The sequence below is a fragment of the Panthera tigris genome, chromosome B3, assembly GCF_018350195.1.
Source record: "Panthera tigris isolate Pti1 chromosome B3, P.tigris_Pti1_mat1.1, whole genome shotgun sequence".
In the NCBI taxonomy this organism is placed as follows: Eukaryota; Metazoa; Chordata; class Mammalia; order Carnivora; family Felidae; genus Panthera; species Panthera tigris.
In genome coordinates this window covers 98,235,428-98,250,268 of record NC_056665.1, presented here as the reverse complement: position 1 = coordinate 98,250,268, position 14,841 = coordinate 98,235,428, and the positions used below count along the sequence as shown (strand labels likewise).

The following is a 14,841-nucleotide window of genomic DNA, read 5'->3' as shown; positions in this document are numbered from 1 at the left end:
CTAGTAAAAGGCTAGGATTTAAAGCCAAGTCCATCTGACTGTAAAGTCTGTCCTCTTAACCCCACTGCCAGATTAATTCCCATTGCCCTATCTCATTCAGTTGCTGCTCTCTGGTGAAATAACAGCATTTCTGGTCCATGTTTATGCTTTAAAGAATGACAAAAACAGAATGTTTGGATTTAAATTGTTATCAAAAAGGAGGTAAATGGCATTATGCATTAGCTTTTGGTGTGGATATTTGTGTACTTGTGTGTCCAGATCTAGCACTGAGGAACAGAAATGGGATAATATGGAACAGTGTGTTAGATTATAGGTGTGTAAGGTCTTCCTCCCTTCTGTCCTCCACAGAGCTTACAGGTCATGTTCACATCTTACCTGATTGCTAAGTATAATCAAATTCCCTCATAATCAATCATAATCCCCCCACCAAATCACCTTCTTTGGTTTCACATGCTCTCACTGCAGGTTGTTTTTATTCTTCCTGCATGAGTGAGAGAAGACTTCTCTTCTTTGGGCGGCTGAAGCAAAGAGGACAACTTTGGAGTCAGACAACTAGGCTTTGTGTTCCTACTCTTTTGTATGTAAGTTGTAAAGCCTAAACTCAGGGAGCCTGGCTGGCTTAGTTGGTTAAGCATCTGATTCTTGGTTTCAGCTCAGGTCATGATCTCACGGTTCGTGAGATCGAGCCCCATGTCCAGCTCCGTCCTGACAGCAAGGAACCTGCTTGGGATTCTCTCTCTCCTCTCTGCCCCTTCCCTGCTTGCCCCCCACTCTCTCTCTCTCTCAAAATAAATAAACACTAAAAAAATAGATAAATAAAACCTAAACCCATGTGTGTCCTCTCTGAGACTCTGCAAAATTGCAGGATGGTGACTGGGATTAAATAGGATACACATTAAAAGCAACCATCAGTTCCTTGATAATAAGAAACAATCAATATATCATAACTATTAGAATTTCTTGCCTTTGCTTTTTAATTATATAATGTCAATAATGTAGTAAGACTTAAAAAAACCAGTATTTCTTCCAGAAAAAAATTGTTATTCTCCGAGGGGCCTTACTTTAGAATCACATGGCATCAATCATCACTTTGCTCCTGCATTTTGTGTTGACCCTCGTACCTGGGAAGGAGGTGTGCACTGTGACAGGGTCACAGGGGCCATCAAGCCACTGTTGCTGGTTTGTCACCTCATCTATTTTGTACTAATTCTTTGGTTGACCCTTTTGACCCATCCCATGCCCGTAACTTCAGATTGCAGACAGCTAGGAAGCTTCCTTTCATTTGTCCCCATTGTCTCCATCCAATATTCATAGTAAACTGAGGGAGGAAGTGACACGTGAATCATGTTCATGGCAGGGCACCCTCCTCTGCGTGGGCGTGCCTTGGCAGCTGGGCAGATGCTCGGGCAAGTGAGGAGTTGGTCAGGATTAACTGAATCCCATACCGGTTTGCTGAGCCTAAGTAATAATGGGTTGTGAACTGTCCTCCCCCCGGGGCTTCCAGGTTGAGCTTCTGACCCCTTATAACCTCCACTCCTTTGGAAGGTGTAGGGAATCTGGGTGGAAGTTGGAGGGACAAAGCAGCAGAAGAAGGAAGGAGGAGGCGGAGTGCTTTGTTCCTCTCCTTCAAGCTCTGAGCAACTTGCCTTCTTTCTGGGAGATCTTGGTTATTCAGAGCACGCTCTGAGATCTTGCCTGGAAATTTGTCAGTGCCTCCACGGCTACATCATTTCCCCACTCTCATTCACTTTCTGAACGTGACACCTTTTCAGAAAATTGGAAAACAAATATCCAGGAAATCAGAATGTCATTTCTTAGGCATTAAAAACCGCTTCTAACGGCTACATATACAGCCAGGGAGGCTGTAACGAAAACACACACTAAATATTTGCATCTTTGGTGTTCTGGTATAAATTTACAAGGCTGCTCTGTGGTCCTGAATACAGAACATTTCTGTTAGCCCAGAGCAGGAATTTAAATGCATCTGGGAAACAAAATCAATCAATAATAATGTTCTTCTACATCAGATTTAGCTTATAAATGTGATCAAAGAACTATCCTATAAAAGCGACGCACACATAAATCCTTATAATAAGAGCATTTTCTAATGATAAATAGTTTCCAGGGTTTTTCATTGTTTCCTGCTCAAATTTCTACAAGTTGGCAAAGCTTAAGAGAAAGGTTTTTAGATCTTTATCTTACAATGCAATTGTTTATCAAATACCAGAACCATCGTTAGCCAGGTAGAAGGCATTCTTGGGACTGAATATAGACACAAAGAAAGGTAATCTGCAAACGAATTGATTTTTCCAGTTGACTTATTGCTTTGCCATATCAAAACCTGGGAGTGGATGAGGCCAGCACTCTTTGTATACTACAGAATAATTTTTTTCTAAGTAGATAGCAGTACCTGGTCAACAATTTTTTATGGGTGTCAGATCTAGCTTACATTGTATAATTAATTGCAAGCCTGGGATACAACAAATCAGGTCGCGTCTGTTCTGTATAAATGAGTGAACTTGGCTTCTGTACTCCAACATACAAATGTGGTTACTAAGGCATAGGTTATCATAAAAGGGGGAAGACGGGGTGCCTGGGTAGCTCAGTCGGTTAAGCGTCCTACTTTGGCTCGGGTCATGACATTGTGGTTCGTGAGTTTGAGCCCCATGTCAGGCTCTGTGCTGACAGCTCAGAGCCTGGAGCCTGCTTCAGATTCTGTGTCTCCCTCTCTCTCTGCCCTTCCCACACCCCTGCTCTGTCTCCCTCTCTCTCTCAAAAATAAATAAAAACATTAAAAAATTTTTAAAAAGAGGGAAGAAAACTGGTAGCCAGCAAACTTTTGCTCATTCAGAAGAAGGGAAGTGAGTTTAAAGTAACAATGAAAAATGTCTCCTTTAGAATATGTCTCTCCCATTTTATTGCCTTCTCTTCTAAATGAGACCCTACTACTCTCCCTCATCCCCTCAGCTCTTGGAAAAAGTTCTTGAGGAGAAAACTTTCACCCCAAATTATAGGTGCAGTTGGGACTAGTAATAAATAATTGAGCAGCCCTTCCAGCACTGCAAGCTCACTTTGTGCTTTTTCTTCCTCAGCTGTGTTGGTCTAGCCTCCCAGAGTCTGAGTACATAAATCAAAGTACAAGGGATGAGCAGAGCCCATTCCAGGAATCTGCCCTGTGACTCTCCCCAGTCAGTCTGCAGGTGTTTGTGAGCAGGAAGGAAGAAGATGAATAACAGCCAATGTTGATTAATCACGCAGCATGCACCAGAGAGGTTCTGAGCTTTAATCTAATATCTCATGCAATGCCCATAACACCCGAGAAGAGTAATATTCTTCTCATTTTATGGATGAGGTAAAACCATGTGTAAAGTTTGAAAAGCCACTGACTGGCAGAATTTATGAATTTGGATTAGTTCCCTTAACCATTACCCTTACTAGCAGGAGCTTTCCTATTGGTGAGTGCACTAAACCCTCACAATAACCCAACTACAAAATATTATTATGCTTCCCATTGTTTGCTTTGGAATAACTCAGGCAGAGGTAACTTTCTCAAGGTCACATTTAGTAAGGGACAGAGCCAGAATTTGAACCCTTCTAAAGCCTATGTTCTTTCTATCTCCCCACATTATTTCTATCAAGCATTTGACATGCATATTTTTAAAGAGATCCAGTGCCTAACTTTGTATTTAATAAGGCAGATATAAAAAGAACATTCACTTAGCATTATACTCTGTAGATCTATCCACATTCTTGCAAATGGCAAGATTTCATTCTTCTTTATGGCTGAGTAATATTCCATTGTGTATATATCTTCTATATATCTAGATATAGATATAGATATAGATATAGATATAGATATAGATATATCTCCTATATATCCTCTTTATCCATTCATCTATCAATGGACACTTGGGGTGCTTCCATATCTTGGTTATTTTCAATAATGCAGTAGACATAGGGGTGCAGATATCTTTCAAATTAGTATTTTTGTATTCATTGGGTAAATACCCAGTAGTGGAATTATTGGATCATATGGTAAGGTGAAAGAGATTAAAAGTACACTTATGAGTACACTTGATGAGCACTGAGTAATGTATAGAACTGTTGAATCACTATATTGCACACCTGAAACTAATATAACACTGTATGTTAACTGTACTGGATTGAAGAGAAAAAAGAAAGAGAAACATTCATTAGACCAAGAGATACAATTTTAAGATTCTGCCCTTTTACTGAGAGGAGAGAGGGATGAAGCTTTGTGTTGGTAAGGAGAGTGGGCTTTAGTCTTTAAAGAAGGTGTTGTGGGAAAGGAGTTTGTCTCTGTAATTTACAGGTGAGATGAAAGGATATAGCAGAAGGAATTTTGCATTAAGTACAATGCTGAAAGTAATGGAAAATCCCAAACAGGAACTTAACAAGGAGTTAATTTTCCCCACAAACAAGAAGCCTAGTGGTAGGAGACTCAACTGTTGTTCAGCTGCTCAATGATGCCAATGGAGCCGGGCTCTTTCTTCTTCCACCCCTCCTCCCTTACCATGTTGGCCTTCTCAGTGAGAGTCATAAGACATCTGCCATAAAGTCAAGAACAAAAGGGCAGAGGCTGTACCAGCCACATTGGTCTCATGTTAGCAGAAAAGCAAGAGCTTTCTCAGACCCCTCCTCACCCCCAGCCATCTTCCACTTGAGTCTCATCAATTAGTAGTATGTCCCATGGCCACCCCAGCAGACAGGGAGGCTGGGAAAGCCAGTGTTTACCTGGACACATGGCCCCCAGCAGAACTTCATTCCAGATGGACAGGACACTGTGGAAAATTAGGATGAGAGTCTTCCTTGGTTGAGGAATGGACAGGAGTTAGGGCAACAGGGCTGTATTTGGGAGAAGGAAGGTGACCTTGATGAAAAAAATGTGATTGTGGGTTTTGTATGTGCCATTACACTGAAGTAGCCCCAGAGCATCATACCAGTGCTCTAACCCTTCCTTCCTTCATCCTGTTCTTGACTGTATTCTTCCTGCCCCAACGCCAGACCAATAGCACTTTGGCCTAAATAATTTTGATAATCATCATATCTTCTGACTCACTTTAGCTTTTAATTTTAAGTTAAATAAATTATTGCTGAATTAATTAACTAGTTCATGACATGTGGAATTTCCAGGCAGGTATCAGCTGGTGAGGGCCTTTGCAATGACCAGGAGCTTTCACTGCTTCAGAGGAGAAACTTCTCAGGAGCCTGTGGAAGGTGCCTGGATGCCATTAGTACCAGAATCCTCATATACAGATGTTGGCTAACTGCCCCAAGCTCTGAGAAGAGGAATCTGAGGGGCTTGAGAACTCTTGGGTCTTGGATCAAAACAACACCGTAAGACCTTGTTGCTACTTCCTGTGGTTACAGCTCCCTGGCTTCCTTCTTTATCTTTGCAGAGCCAGCTCTCCCAGGCGCTGAACGGACTGTCAGACAGGGCCAAAGAAGCCAAGGAGTTTCTGGTGCAGCTCCGCAACATGGTCCAACAGATCCAGGTATTGCCAGCACCTGAGACAGAAAGCAAACTCCGTGGGTTAAAATGTAGCTGTGTAGCAGGGAGTTTGTTTCTTCTACCTTAATGTGTTGTGGAGAAATTCCAATTATTCTTTTCTGCTCTGTCCCTTCTAATACAAACACACATACAGGCCAACTTCAAACACACCCCTTCTCGAGGTGGTTGTGTTTTGCCAACAAGCCAGCAACACAACCTAGTTTTCCAAATAGTTGCTACCTTTGGCACTAGGGTCCTAATTCTCCACTACTGCGTATTTAGAAAGAGGCCTCTTTGTGAATTCAGAGTCATTATTGTTGAGTTTTTAAAACTCTTCAGGTTCCCAAAACACCTTGCAATAATTATATCTTATCTGATGATAACAAACAGGTCACATTTTCTCTTTTTTCCTTCCTTCCTTCCTCCCTCCCTTCCTTTCCTTCCCTCCTGCCTTTCCTTCCTTCCTTCCTTCCTGCCTTCCTTCCTTCCTTCCTTCCTTCCTTCCTTCCTTCACTCTTTCCTTCCTTCCTGCCCATAGTAATGCTTCTTCTCTACTTAGATACTTAAGTGTTTTCCAACCATGACCCCCCTGGTAACTATAATTTCAGATTGCTTTGTTTGGACACAATGACCCAAAGATCAGCCAGCATTTGAGAGCTCGTGAGCTCTCCACTATTGCTAAAGGGAGAAACCATAAACTGCATGAGATGCTTAACTAGTGAACATCTACACTGTTTACTGTTCTTATGTTTTGAGGTTTGCCTCACAGAAATAACCTTCACTCTGGCCTCCAGTAAATTGGCTTTCCTAGTTAATATTTAACCCATGTCAAAGTAGAATGGTCTTTTTAAAGGTAAGCCAGGCTTTCAAAGCATCTTATATTGATTTCCTCACTCTTTTTTCCACGCATGTTCATGTTAAAACTTTTGATCCCCTGACAATCTAACAGTTGTACACTTTCTTCTGTTTTCCAGAACAACAGAGGTGATCGGTCAGTCCCTTCTTTGCTTTTGCCCTGCACCCCACCTCTTCATCAGAGCAAAGCTTTCCTTCTGCTCTAAATCAGAAACTGCAAGAGGGCTGCCCTCATCCTCCCAATATTACCCTGTGTGGGACATAGAGCCCTCTTAAATGACGTTTTCCAGAGGACTTCTCTGAGTACTCAAAAACAATTGCCAGGAAAGCCAAAACTTAGCATGTAGAAGGCACTAGTCAAGCAATTCCTAATATAACACATTACATGAAGAAGATCTTGCATTTAAAAAGTTCTCAAATGCCTATCAGTAGATCCTTATATTAAGAGACATAGTTCTTTATGACTTAGAGAATAAATTAAAATTTGATAGGCTAAGCTGTTCCTTCCTTGCCAGCCCCCTAGAGCTTACAGTTGACTCAGTTGGGTGCTATTTTTTCAATGCTATTCATGTATGTGTGAGTATTCATCTTTCATTTGCTATAAATTATAACTGTCTTTCAGATTATCACTTGACAATCAAAATTACATATGTGATTTACTGAAAGGACTATCATTAATGAATGCTTATGATTTAGGGAGAGAATTGCTTGAAAGAAATGCTATAGCATGTACAGATTTAAATCAAGAAAATAGTTAGATCCAACATTCAATGTAAACATCACAGAGAAGCTATAATTCATTTAGAACATGGTAAGTGTTCCCTCACAAGCTATTGGTTCGTGGCTTGACTTTTAGGGCTGGGTAGAAGTCAAGTCAATTGTTCTTGACTGTCTATGTACATTAACTATTTGCTTTCCTTAATGAAAGCAGCAAGTACTTTTGCCCATGATTATTCTTGTAAAGTTCTATTATCATTGGATTATTGATTAATATTGAAGACCACTTCTGTCCTCTTTCTTCCCTCTTCTCTTGAATTTAATGATTCTTTAGCTCTCATGCCTCTACAATACCCCACCTGCTCAGGCAGCCAGCCTCTCTGAATGCCACCTTCCACCATACATAAGCAGACATCCGCCAGCCCTCAGAAAGATTCATGTTCAACTCCACAAACTGAAGCTTTATTTTGTACAATATAATGTAAACTGTGGGTATGATTTCCTTTTGATAAATTTATTAAGTAATATTTATCCTTTTCAATTTAAAGTGAACACTATCACTGTAGAATGAAATGTATCCAGGTATTGAAACAACGTGAAATGTGCATTGTGGGCAGAGTTCCTTTTCATCTCCTTCAGCAGGGATTTGCACCCCACAAATGGTCAGGGGAGCTCTGTCTTCTCCTGCAGCCCAAGGAGACCGGGTGCTTTGCGGCTGAGAGATGTGCTTTCTCATGCAGGAGAACAGTGTGGAGTTCGAGGCTTGCCTGGTGGCCCAGTGTGATGCCCTCATCGATGCCCTCAACAGGAGGAAAGCCCAGCTGCTCGCACGTGTCAACAAGGAGCATGAGCACAAGCTGAAGGTGAGTGCTGCTCCATGGGGAGAGGAGAAAGCCAAGGAGCCAGGCTCCCAGGGCCGGGATGGACAGGCTAGATGGGTGGGCCAGATGCCCACAGTCTTGGTGGCCAGTGGCCTGGAGAGCAAGGAGCAAGCATCCCTTCATTCCCCACACACTCCCTCATTTACCTCAGTGATATTTATTGAATGACTCCCCTGGGCCAAGAATTGCTCTGAGTGTAGGCACAATTAAATAAATAAAAATCACTGCCCTCATGAGGCTTATTTTCCACCAGAAGGGATAAACAGTAAGCAAGATAAGTAAGTAAAATACGCAGTATTTAGTAAAAAAAAAAAAAAAAAAAAAAAAGCTAAGAAAAATAATAAGGATTAGGGGATGGAAGTCCTAGGAAAGGGGGTTGAAGTTTTAGACAAGGTGGCCAGAGTGGCCATACAGAGGCAAAAGGTATTTTTGAAATGGGAATGGAAACCATGCTTTCCAGAAGACAAACAAGGTTTTTCTTAACTTCTGAAGTGAACTGTGTGACGGGACAGCTACACAGACTTTTGTCATCGCACAGTAGAGTTGATTGATTATGAGTGTGGGCCCTATTGGCAAAAGGATTGGTCCTCCTGGAGACATCTGATACCCCATCCACTCCCTCACTGGAGCAGGACAACAAGATGTGAGAGCAGGCTGGAGACATGGGAACAACCCCGCAGGAGGGAGCCCAGAAGTAGGCAGTCAGCAGAGGTCCACATGCATGGCCAGTAAGCCCCAGGGTAACTACCAGTGGGTAGAGGATATGAGGTGCACAATGTTGGCCTGACATTAGGGTAGAGGGAGAGGTAAGGTCTGACCACAGGCCCTTTGTTGGGGTTAGGCAGCCAACTTCAGGGAGCTCATGATGTGGGCAGCAGGCAATGGATACAACCTCACGTGAGCTCATGAATGGCCCTGTGAGCCTCAGATACCCCAGCAGGTTGGAAACAGGCTATAGTCCCTGAAGAATAGGGGAAGGCCCCATTGTTAAACTAATGGGATTCCAGTAGGAAAACCAAGGGAGAAATGAAGAAGTAAGAGAGCACAGTTTGCAAGATTTGGGGCTCAAGCTTAGTGGCAGGGAAGCTTCATCAAACAGGGCCAGCACCCATTTCATGGGTACCAGAAACAAGGCAATAAACTAGTTGCCAACTAGGGCATGAGACCTTGGCAAGACCCGCAGCAAGACTGGCAATGCTGAGCCCTGAGCAGCAGTCACCAACCTTCCAACTTTATGCCCCAGCCACACACCAGGACCCGGAGCCCCAGGGGGCTCAGCCAGAAGGCAGGGAGACAGGCAACAAGATAAAGAACAACCTCTCCCCAGGGAAGCTTAACAGTTTTCTCCAAGAGTAAGAAAACCCCAACTCCAGCTTCCTCCTCTAAGAGGCTCCCTCCTCCGCTGCCCACCTGCTGCAAAACATTTAGAGCCACACACCTGCTTCTTCCTGCCCCAAAGTCAGAGCAATAATGTGGCTGGAATATAAACCTTTCTCCCCTGCCTTTGTGGCTTGCCCAGGTGTCGCTCTGAGAGGGCCTGTGGAACTCAATCAGGCAGGCGGCAGAGCTGGGGCAACAAAGTCCAGAAAGAGCCCTTGAGGGCTCTGCCCTGTGATGAAGTCTGCTGGCCTGACTTCCTGGGTGCTGTATCAGGGCTATGTCTCTCCACATGTTCCTGATGAGGGAGCAGCAGTGCAATCTTATCAAGGAGAGGTACTGTAGGTTCCTTGATAAAGAAAATTGTGTGCCTTGAAGTTAAATCTGAACCAGGAAGGAGTTTGGAAAGAAAAGTGCACAGGGCTCTAATGTTCAGAGAGCCTCAGCCTGTTGGCTTAGACAGTGAAGCGAGGCTGGCGATTATAACCCTGCTTCCAGAGATGCCATTGCTGTTTCTTGGTGGTGGCTCTTACTGGAAAACCCTCTTAGGTTCATCTTAGAATGCACTCAAACCTGATTCCGTCACCTGCTCTGACATTACTAAACGATTGTTGCTATTGCCCTTCATGTAACACTCTTCAGAAACCCAGAACTTTTATTATTATGGTGGAACTCAGAATACCACTTGAACCACCTAGAGCCACCTAAAATAAAACCACAGCTATCTTCAGGAAATGAGCTGGACAGCTGGATTTTCTCTCTAAATAGTAGACCAACCGCTTTAGTAGGTAGCCACCAGATTTTAACTTGTTCTCAGTGGAAATCTCTTTTTTAAGACATTTCAGACACTTTCTTGGTATCTTTAAGCAGAACGCAGTGAACCATTTGTGATAAACCACATAGTGACTGTAGCCGCAACTCCAGGTTTTCTGCGTGGGAGAGACAAAAGGGCAGTGACCTGGACAGAAAAGGGAATCAAGGATTGAGAAAGTATCACTTCTCCATGTCAAACGGTAGCAGAGGGGTGTGAAAGCCCCCCCAGGTGCCTCTGCTCAGTGCTGCCTCTGCTGTAGGGGACTGTGCAAAAATCAGTTAATGGAGGGACTGCAGAGGAACCTGGTGACCTGCCCCAGCAGGGCACAGCGGTGTGCCCGGGGACACTGAGCAGCAGCAGCTGCCTGCTCGCATTCCACCCTGCCCTGGGCGGCGTTCCCTGCCCCTGATCCCATAGGGCCACGGAAACAGGAGACAGGTGGCTGGCTGTCCCCCACGGCAGGAAAGCTGTTCTGTCTTCTGTCTCGAGCGATTTGTTTCTCTGCTGTTGCCAGTGGATTGTATGTCACTGCTTCTAAAAACAGCCAGCAGGGCCGACGCCGTGACTACTGATGCAGCCTCCAATTTCCCTCCCTCTGCTTTTCTCCCTCCTGCCTTTCCCCTTTCTTGTCATTTCTGTTGCTCCTCAGATTTGTGAGAAAAGACTGGCCTTTTATAGACATCGCTTGCCAAGCACAGTACTTCTTTCTGTCTTTGTTGGCTAACCCATCACTCATAGCCCGGCAAGGATAATCTTATGGTCTTCCGCTTCCCTTTGGCAGAGTTCTCTAGGGGCCCTGCTTTTTGCTGACAAAGAGGAGAGTTGTGTGTGTATTTTTCTGGCAACTTTCTCTCCTTGAGCAATCCAAAGGGCTAAGGATGCTGGAAAGTGAGTGTGTATAAAGACAGTCTTTATAATCTCCTCATGCCCCTCTCTGAAAGCACTGATTGCTTGAGCAGATTGAATAGTTCTGGTTCTGAGGCAAGCTGGCGCTGAGAGGTAAAGAGCCCAGATTCTGTGTCACAGAGAATGGGGTGTGAGGACACACTTTCTCACTTACTAGATCTCTAACTGTGGGCAAGCCTGTGGCTCAGTTTCTTTCACCTGTGTGTACAATCGGGCCAGAAGCAGTCATCACATCATAGGAAATTGCCAAGCACGTTAGCACAGTCCTCAATAAATATTAGCTATTACTGTTGTTATCATTGAGAGAGAATGCCTGGAAACCTGGTATCACTTAGTAAGTACACTGAAGAAGTTCTCCAAGGGACTGGCTTTCCATAATACTAGAGAATGTGGTGTAGAATTAGTCTATACACAGGCGTGATTGTCTCTGGACCTAGGAAAGTGGCTTGAGACATATGTATGCAGCTGTGACCGTATTTTAGGAATATTGTTTCTTAATACTATTCTTTGGTTTGAAAAAAAAAAAAAACACTGGGAGCCACATATCTATTTTCAGGATGTGGTGAACTAATGAAATGTCAGAAAGCTACTGACGGGGGAAAATTGCTTTTGAGCTTCCAAGGGATATTACTAACTCATGTTTTTGAGACTACTTGGGTGATATCCCCACAATAAGCACGGTAAACCGGAACCCCTGGGTGTCTTGTTCAAACTACATGGTTTTTGTTGTTGTTGTTGTTGTTGTTGTTGACAAAATGTGAGCAGGGGAGGGACAGAGAGAGGGAGACACAGAATCCGAAGCGGGCTCTAGGCTCTGAGCTGTCAGCACAGAGCCCGACATGGGCCTCGAAACCATGAACCAGAAGATCATGACCTGAGCTAAAGTCAGACACTCAACTGACTGAGCCACTCAGGTGCCACATGAACTATATGTTTTGTTAACATCCTTTCTGGGCCTTCTTGACCTGAATAGGACCTTAGAGTATCCTCACCATCTGCGATCCTCACAGGGAATTTGTGACAACACTGAAGTGTGCCATTAATGAGATCTGTGCTTTTCTCGGGAAACTGACAATGTCATTTTTCTTTTGGTAGGCCCAAAGAAATATCAGAGAATTATTTTTATTTATGTAACGCTCAGAATTTGAAGTAATTCCACAATGATCTTAAATACATACTTGCTCCAGTATTTTAGAGTAAATTCATATGTGTGCGAAACAAAGTGACAGGTTTCTTCTTGGTCACCTTTCAATTCTAAGATTCTTGGGAAGAAAAAAAGTTATAGTTATTCAAAAATATCCCCCCAAAAATCTAGGCTTTAATTTCCATGTGTGGCCGGTAAATGAACGTACCAACAAAATCATGGAGCGAGTGTGCTGAGGGATAACGATAAAGTGTACTGTTTTTACAGCAGCCAACACATCCCAATTGTAACTATACACAGGTTTGATTTTGAATCCAAGTGTACTGTTGGATCTTGTTAGAATCATTCTCATTATGGTGACAATTATCTTGGTTGTTATTTACCATGTATTGCGTATCATGTTCCCATTATGTTTATTAAAAAATTATACAGTCATATCATTAAGAGTACACATTTACACTAGGGATATTACCGGCTTGTCGAATTGCTTACTTAAGCTATTTGCCATTGTCTTAAAACAAACAAGTAACCCTTGATTTAGATTGGGGTGGGGGATGGGGAAGAAAGAGAGGGAGGGAGGGTGGAAGACAGACCTATCCAAGCCCACAAAATTTTGTTTAAATAATCAGATATGATTTAACGGGCTACAGACTTTACTAGAAAGAAAAATCAGGGTGCCTGGATGGCTTAGTTAGTTAAGTGTCCACCTTTGGCTTAGGTCATGGTCTCATGGTTCGTGAGTTGGAGCCCCGCATCGGTCTCTGTGCTGACAGCTCAGAGCCTGGAGCTTGCTTCAGATTCTGTGTCTCCCTCTCTCTTTCTCTCTCTCTGCCCCTCTCCTGCTCATGTTCACTCTGTCTCTCTTTCTCTTTCTCTCTCTCTCAAAAATAAACATTAAAAAAAAATTTAATAAAAATAAAAGAGAAAGAAAAAGCAACAAATTTAACCCAATAATCAGCACAATCCCAGTAAAACTACTGGCAACAAGTTCTGTTAAGTCCATTACAGTCAAGACATTTGGAAAGATCGGGCACACCAAAACACTTGAAACCTTTGGCTGCCATTAGGGGTCCAACCCTAAAATTTTAATCACAATCATTTTTGATTATAAGCCTATCATTAAGGGGGAATTCATTTGGCAAATTCTGTGATCCTCTGCTTCCTACCACGTAGGAGCAGAAGTCACAGAGGGACAATACAGAACAGAGTGCCCAGGGTGCCCATGGAATCACCGGGCGCCACACACACAGCTGGAGCTCACCAAAGCTCCGGGACATACTCCTGAACACCCCGTACCCGCTTTGGCAACGTCCATGAAGGGCAGTCACAGACCTTTGACGCCCTTTGCCTGAACCCAGACATGAGTGACATTCCTTACCTCCAGAGGGCACTAAACACATACTTTGAAGATGGCAATCTAGTGAGTCTCCCTGAGCCTCACAGCCTAGGAAACACCACATTGTATGCATCACTTCCACTGCGGGTGAGCATAAATAGTGTCCTCCTGTGTGGATGGGTCCGCACCACCATGCTTCTGTCTCCAAATGACTTGTGTTTCCTCACTAACTTCTCTGTACAAGGATGTAGTATTCTACACACTAAGAGCATGCTTTCTTTGCATATTCCACCCAACGTTTATTGATGAGGCTATTGGTGACATTTACATTTCTGGAATGGAAAGTTCAGTTTTGCTGTTAAAATCTCAAGCGTTTCTCAAAACAGGTACATGTCTTACTCATTTGATAGGGCTAACTGATCCTTTTCTTGATGAAAAACTCAAAGCCTCAAGAAACTGTCTTTGAAATGATTAGTTGCCAATGTGAGTAATTAATAACACTCGTACAGAAGAGTGGTACCAAGAGAAAGGGGAAATATTTGCCTCTAACCATGTGGGAGAATGGTGGCATGTGAGAAATTTAAAAAGCTCCCCCTTAATATAAATGCCTCTAAGTGTCACTGAATATAGTGATAATATAGAAGATAAAATTCTACCCTAGGGGGAGAAAAAGAGAATTCATTATTTTATTAGCTGAACCTCGTGGCCAAAGCACTTCACCTGTAACTCACAAATGAGTCAATTCCAGGCATTAGTTAGTCATCTTGCTTCAGGAATGATGGTGCATATAGAAATTTCCTCCATTGACCAAAAGGACCTGTGAAGAATACATTTTTCAAGCTTGCATCTTGAAAGTACTTGTACCTTACATTAAAAAAAAAGAGGTTACTTTATACTTGGGGGAAACTGTTTTAAACTGTGATGGGAAGGGATATATTTAAGAACAAATTTCTTAAAATAGGAGACAGAATGTTAGTGTTGACTTAGACTAAAAATTCATTAGTGGTATCTCTCCAGACTCCAGGACGAACGAAAATACTATGAGCGAAAGTATTTATTAAAAATAAGAAAGAAAGAACAAAAGAAAGAAAGAAAGAAAGAAAGAAAGAAAGAAAGAAAGAAAGAATTTTAAAGAGCCATATGCAAGATGGGAGAGGTGAACAGAGGTAGAGAAAGGGTATCGAGGTCAAATTGGATAAAATAAGGAAATTCACCCTAATTGGCTTCAGTTCTTGCTGCTGGTTGTGTTACCTGAGCTGAGTGGAGGGAGGAGATTGGTCTACTAGAGATGGGATGGAA

At 42.9% G+C, this 14,841-nt stretch overlaps 1 protein-coding gene across 2 annotated transcripts in view; it reads left to right on the top strand.

The window, feature by feature from the left end:
* The window catches only part of TRIM9 (tripartite motif containing 9), a 111,038-nt gene that overhangs the window by 56,315 nt on the left and 39,882 nt on the right, over positions 1-14,841 (top strand). For both annotated transcript variants that reach the window (XM_042989689.1, XM_015544504.2), the window contains exons 2-3: positions 5,421-5,516; positions 7,825-7,947. In XM_042989689.1, the coding sequence (XP_042845623.1) occupies positions 5,421-5,516; positions 7,825-7,947 (219 nt within the window). The remainder of the gene's footprint in view (positions 1-5,420; positions 5,517-7,824; positions 7,948-14,841) is intronic.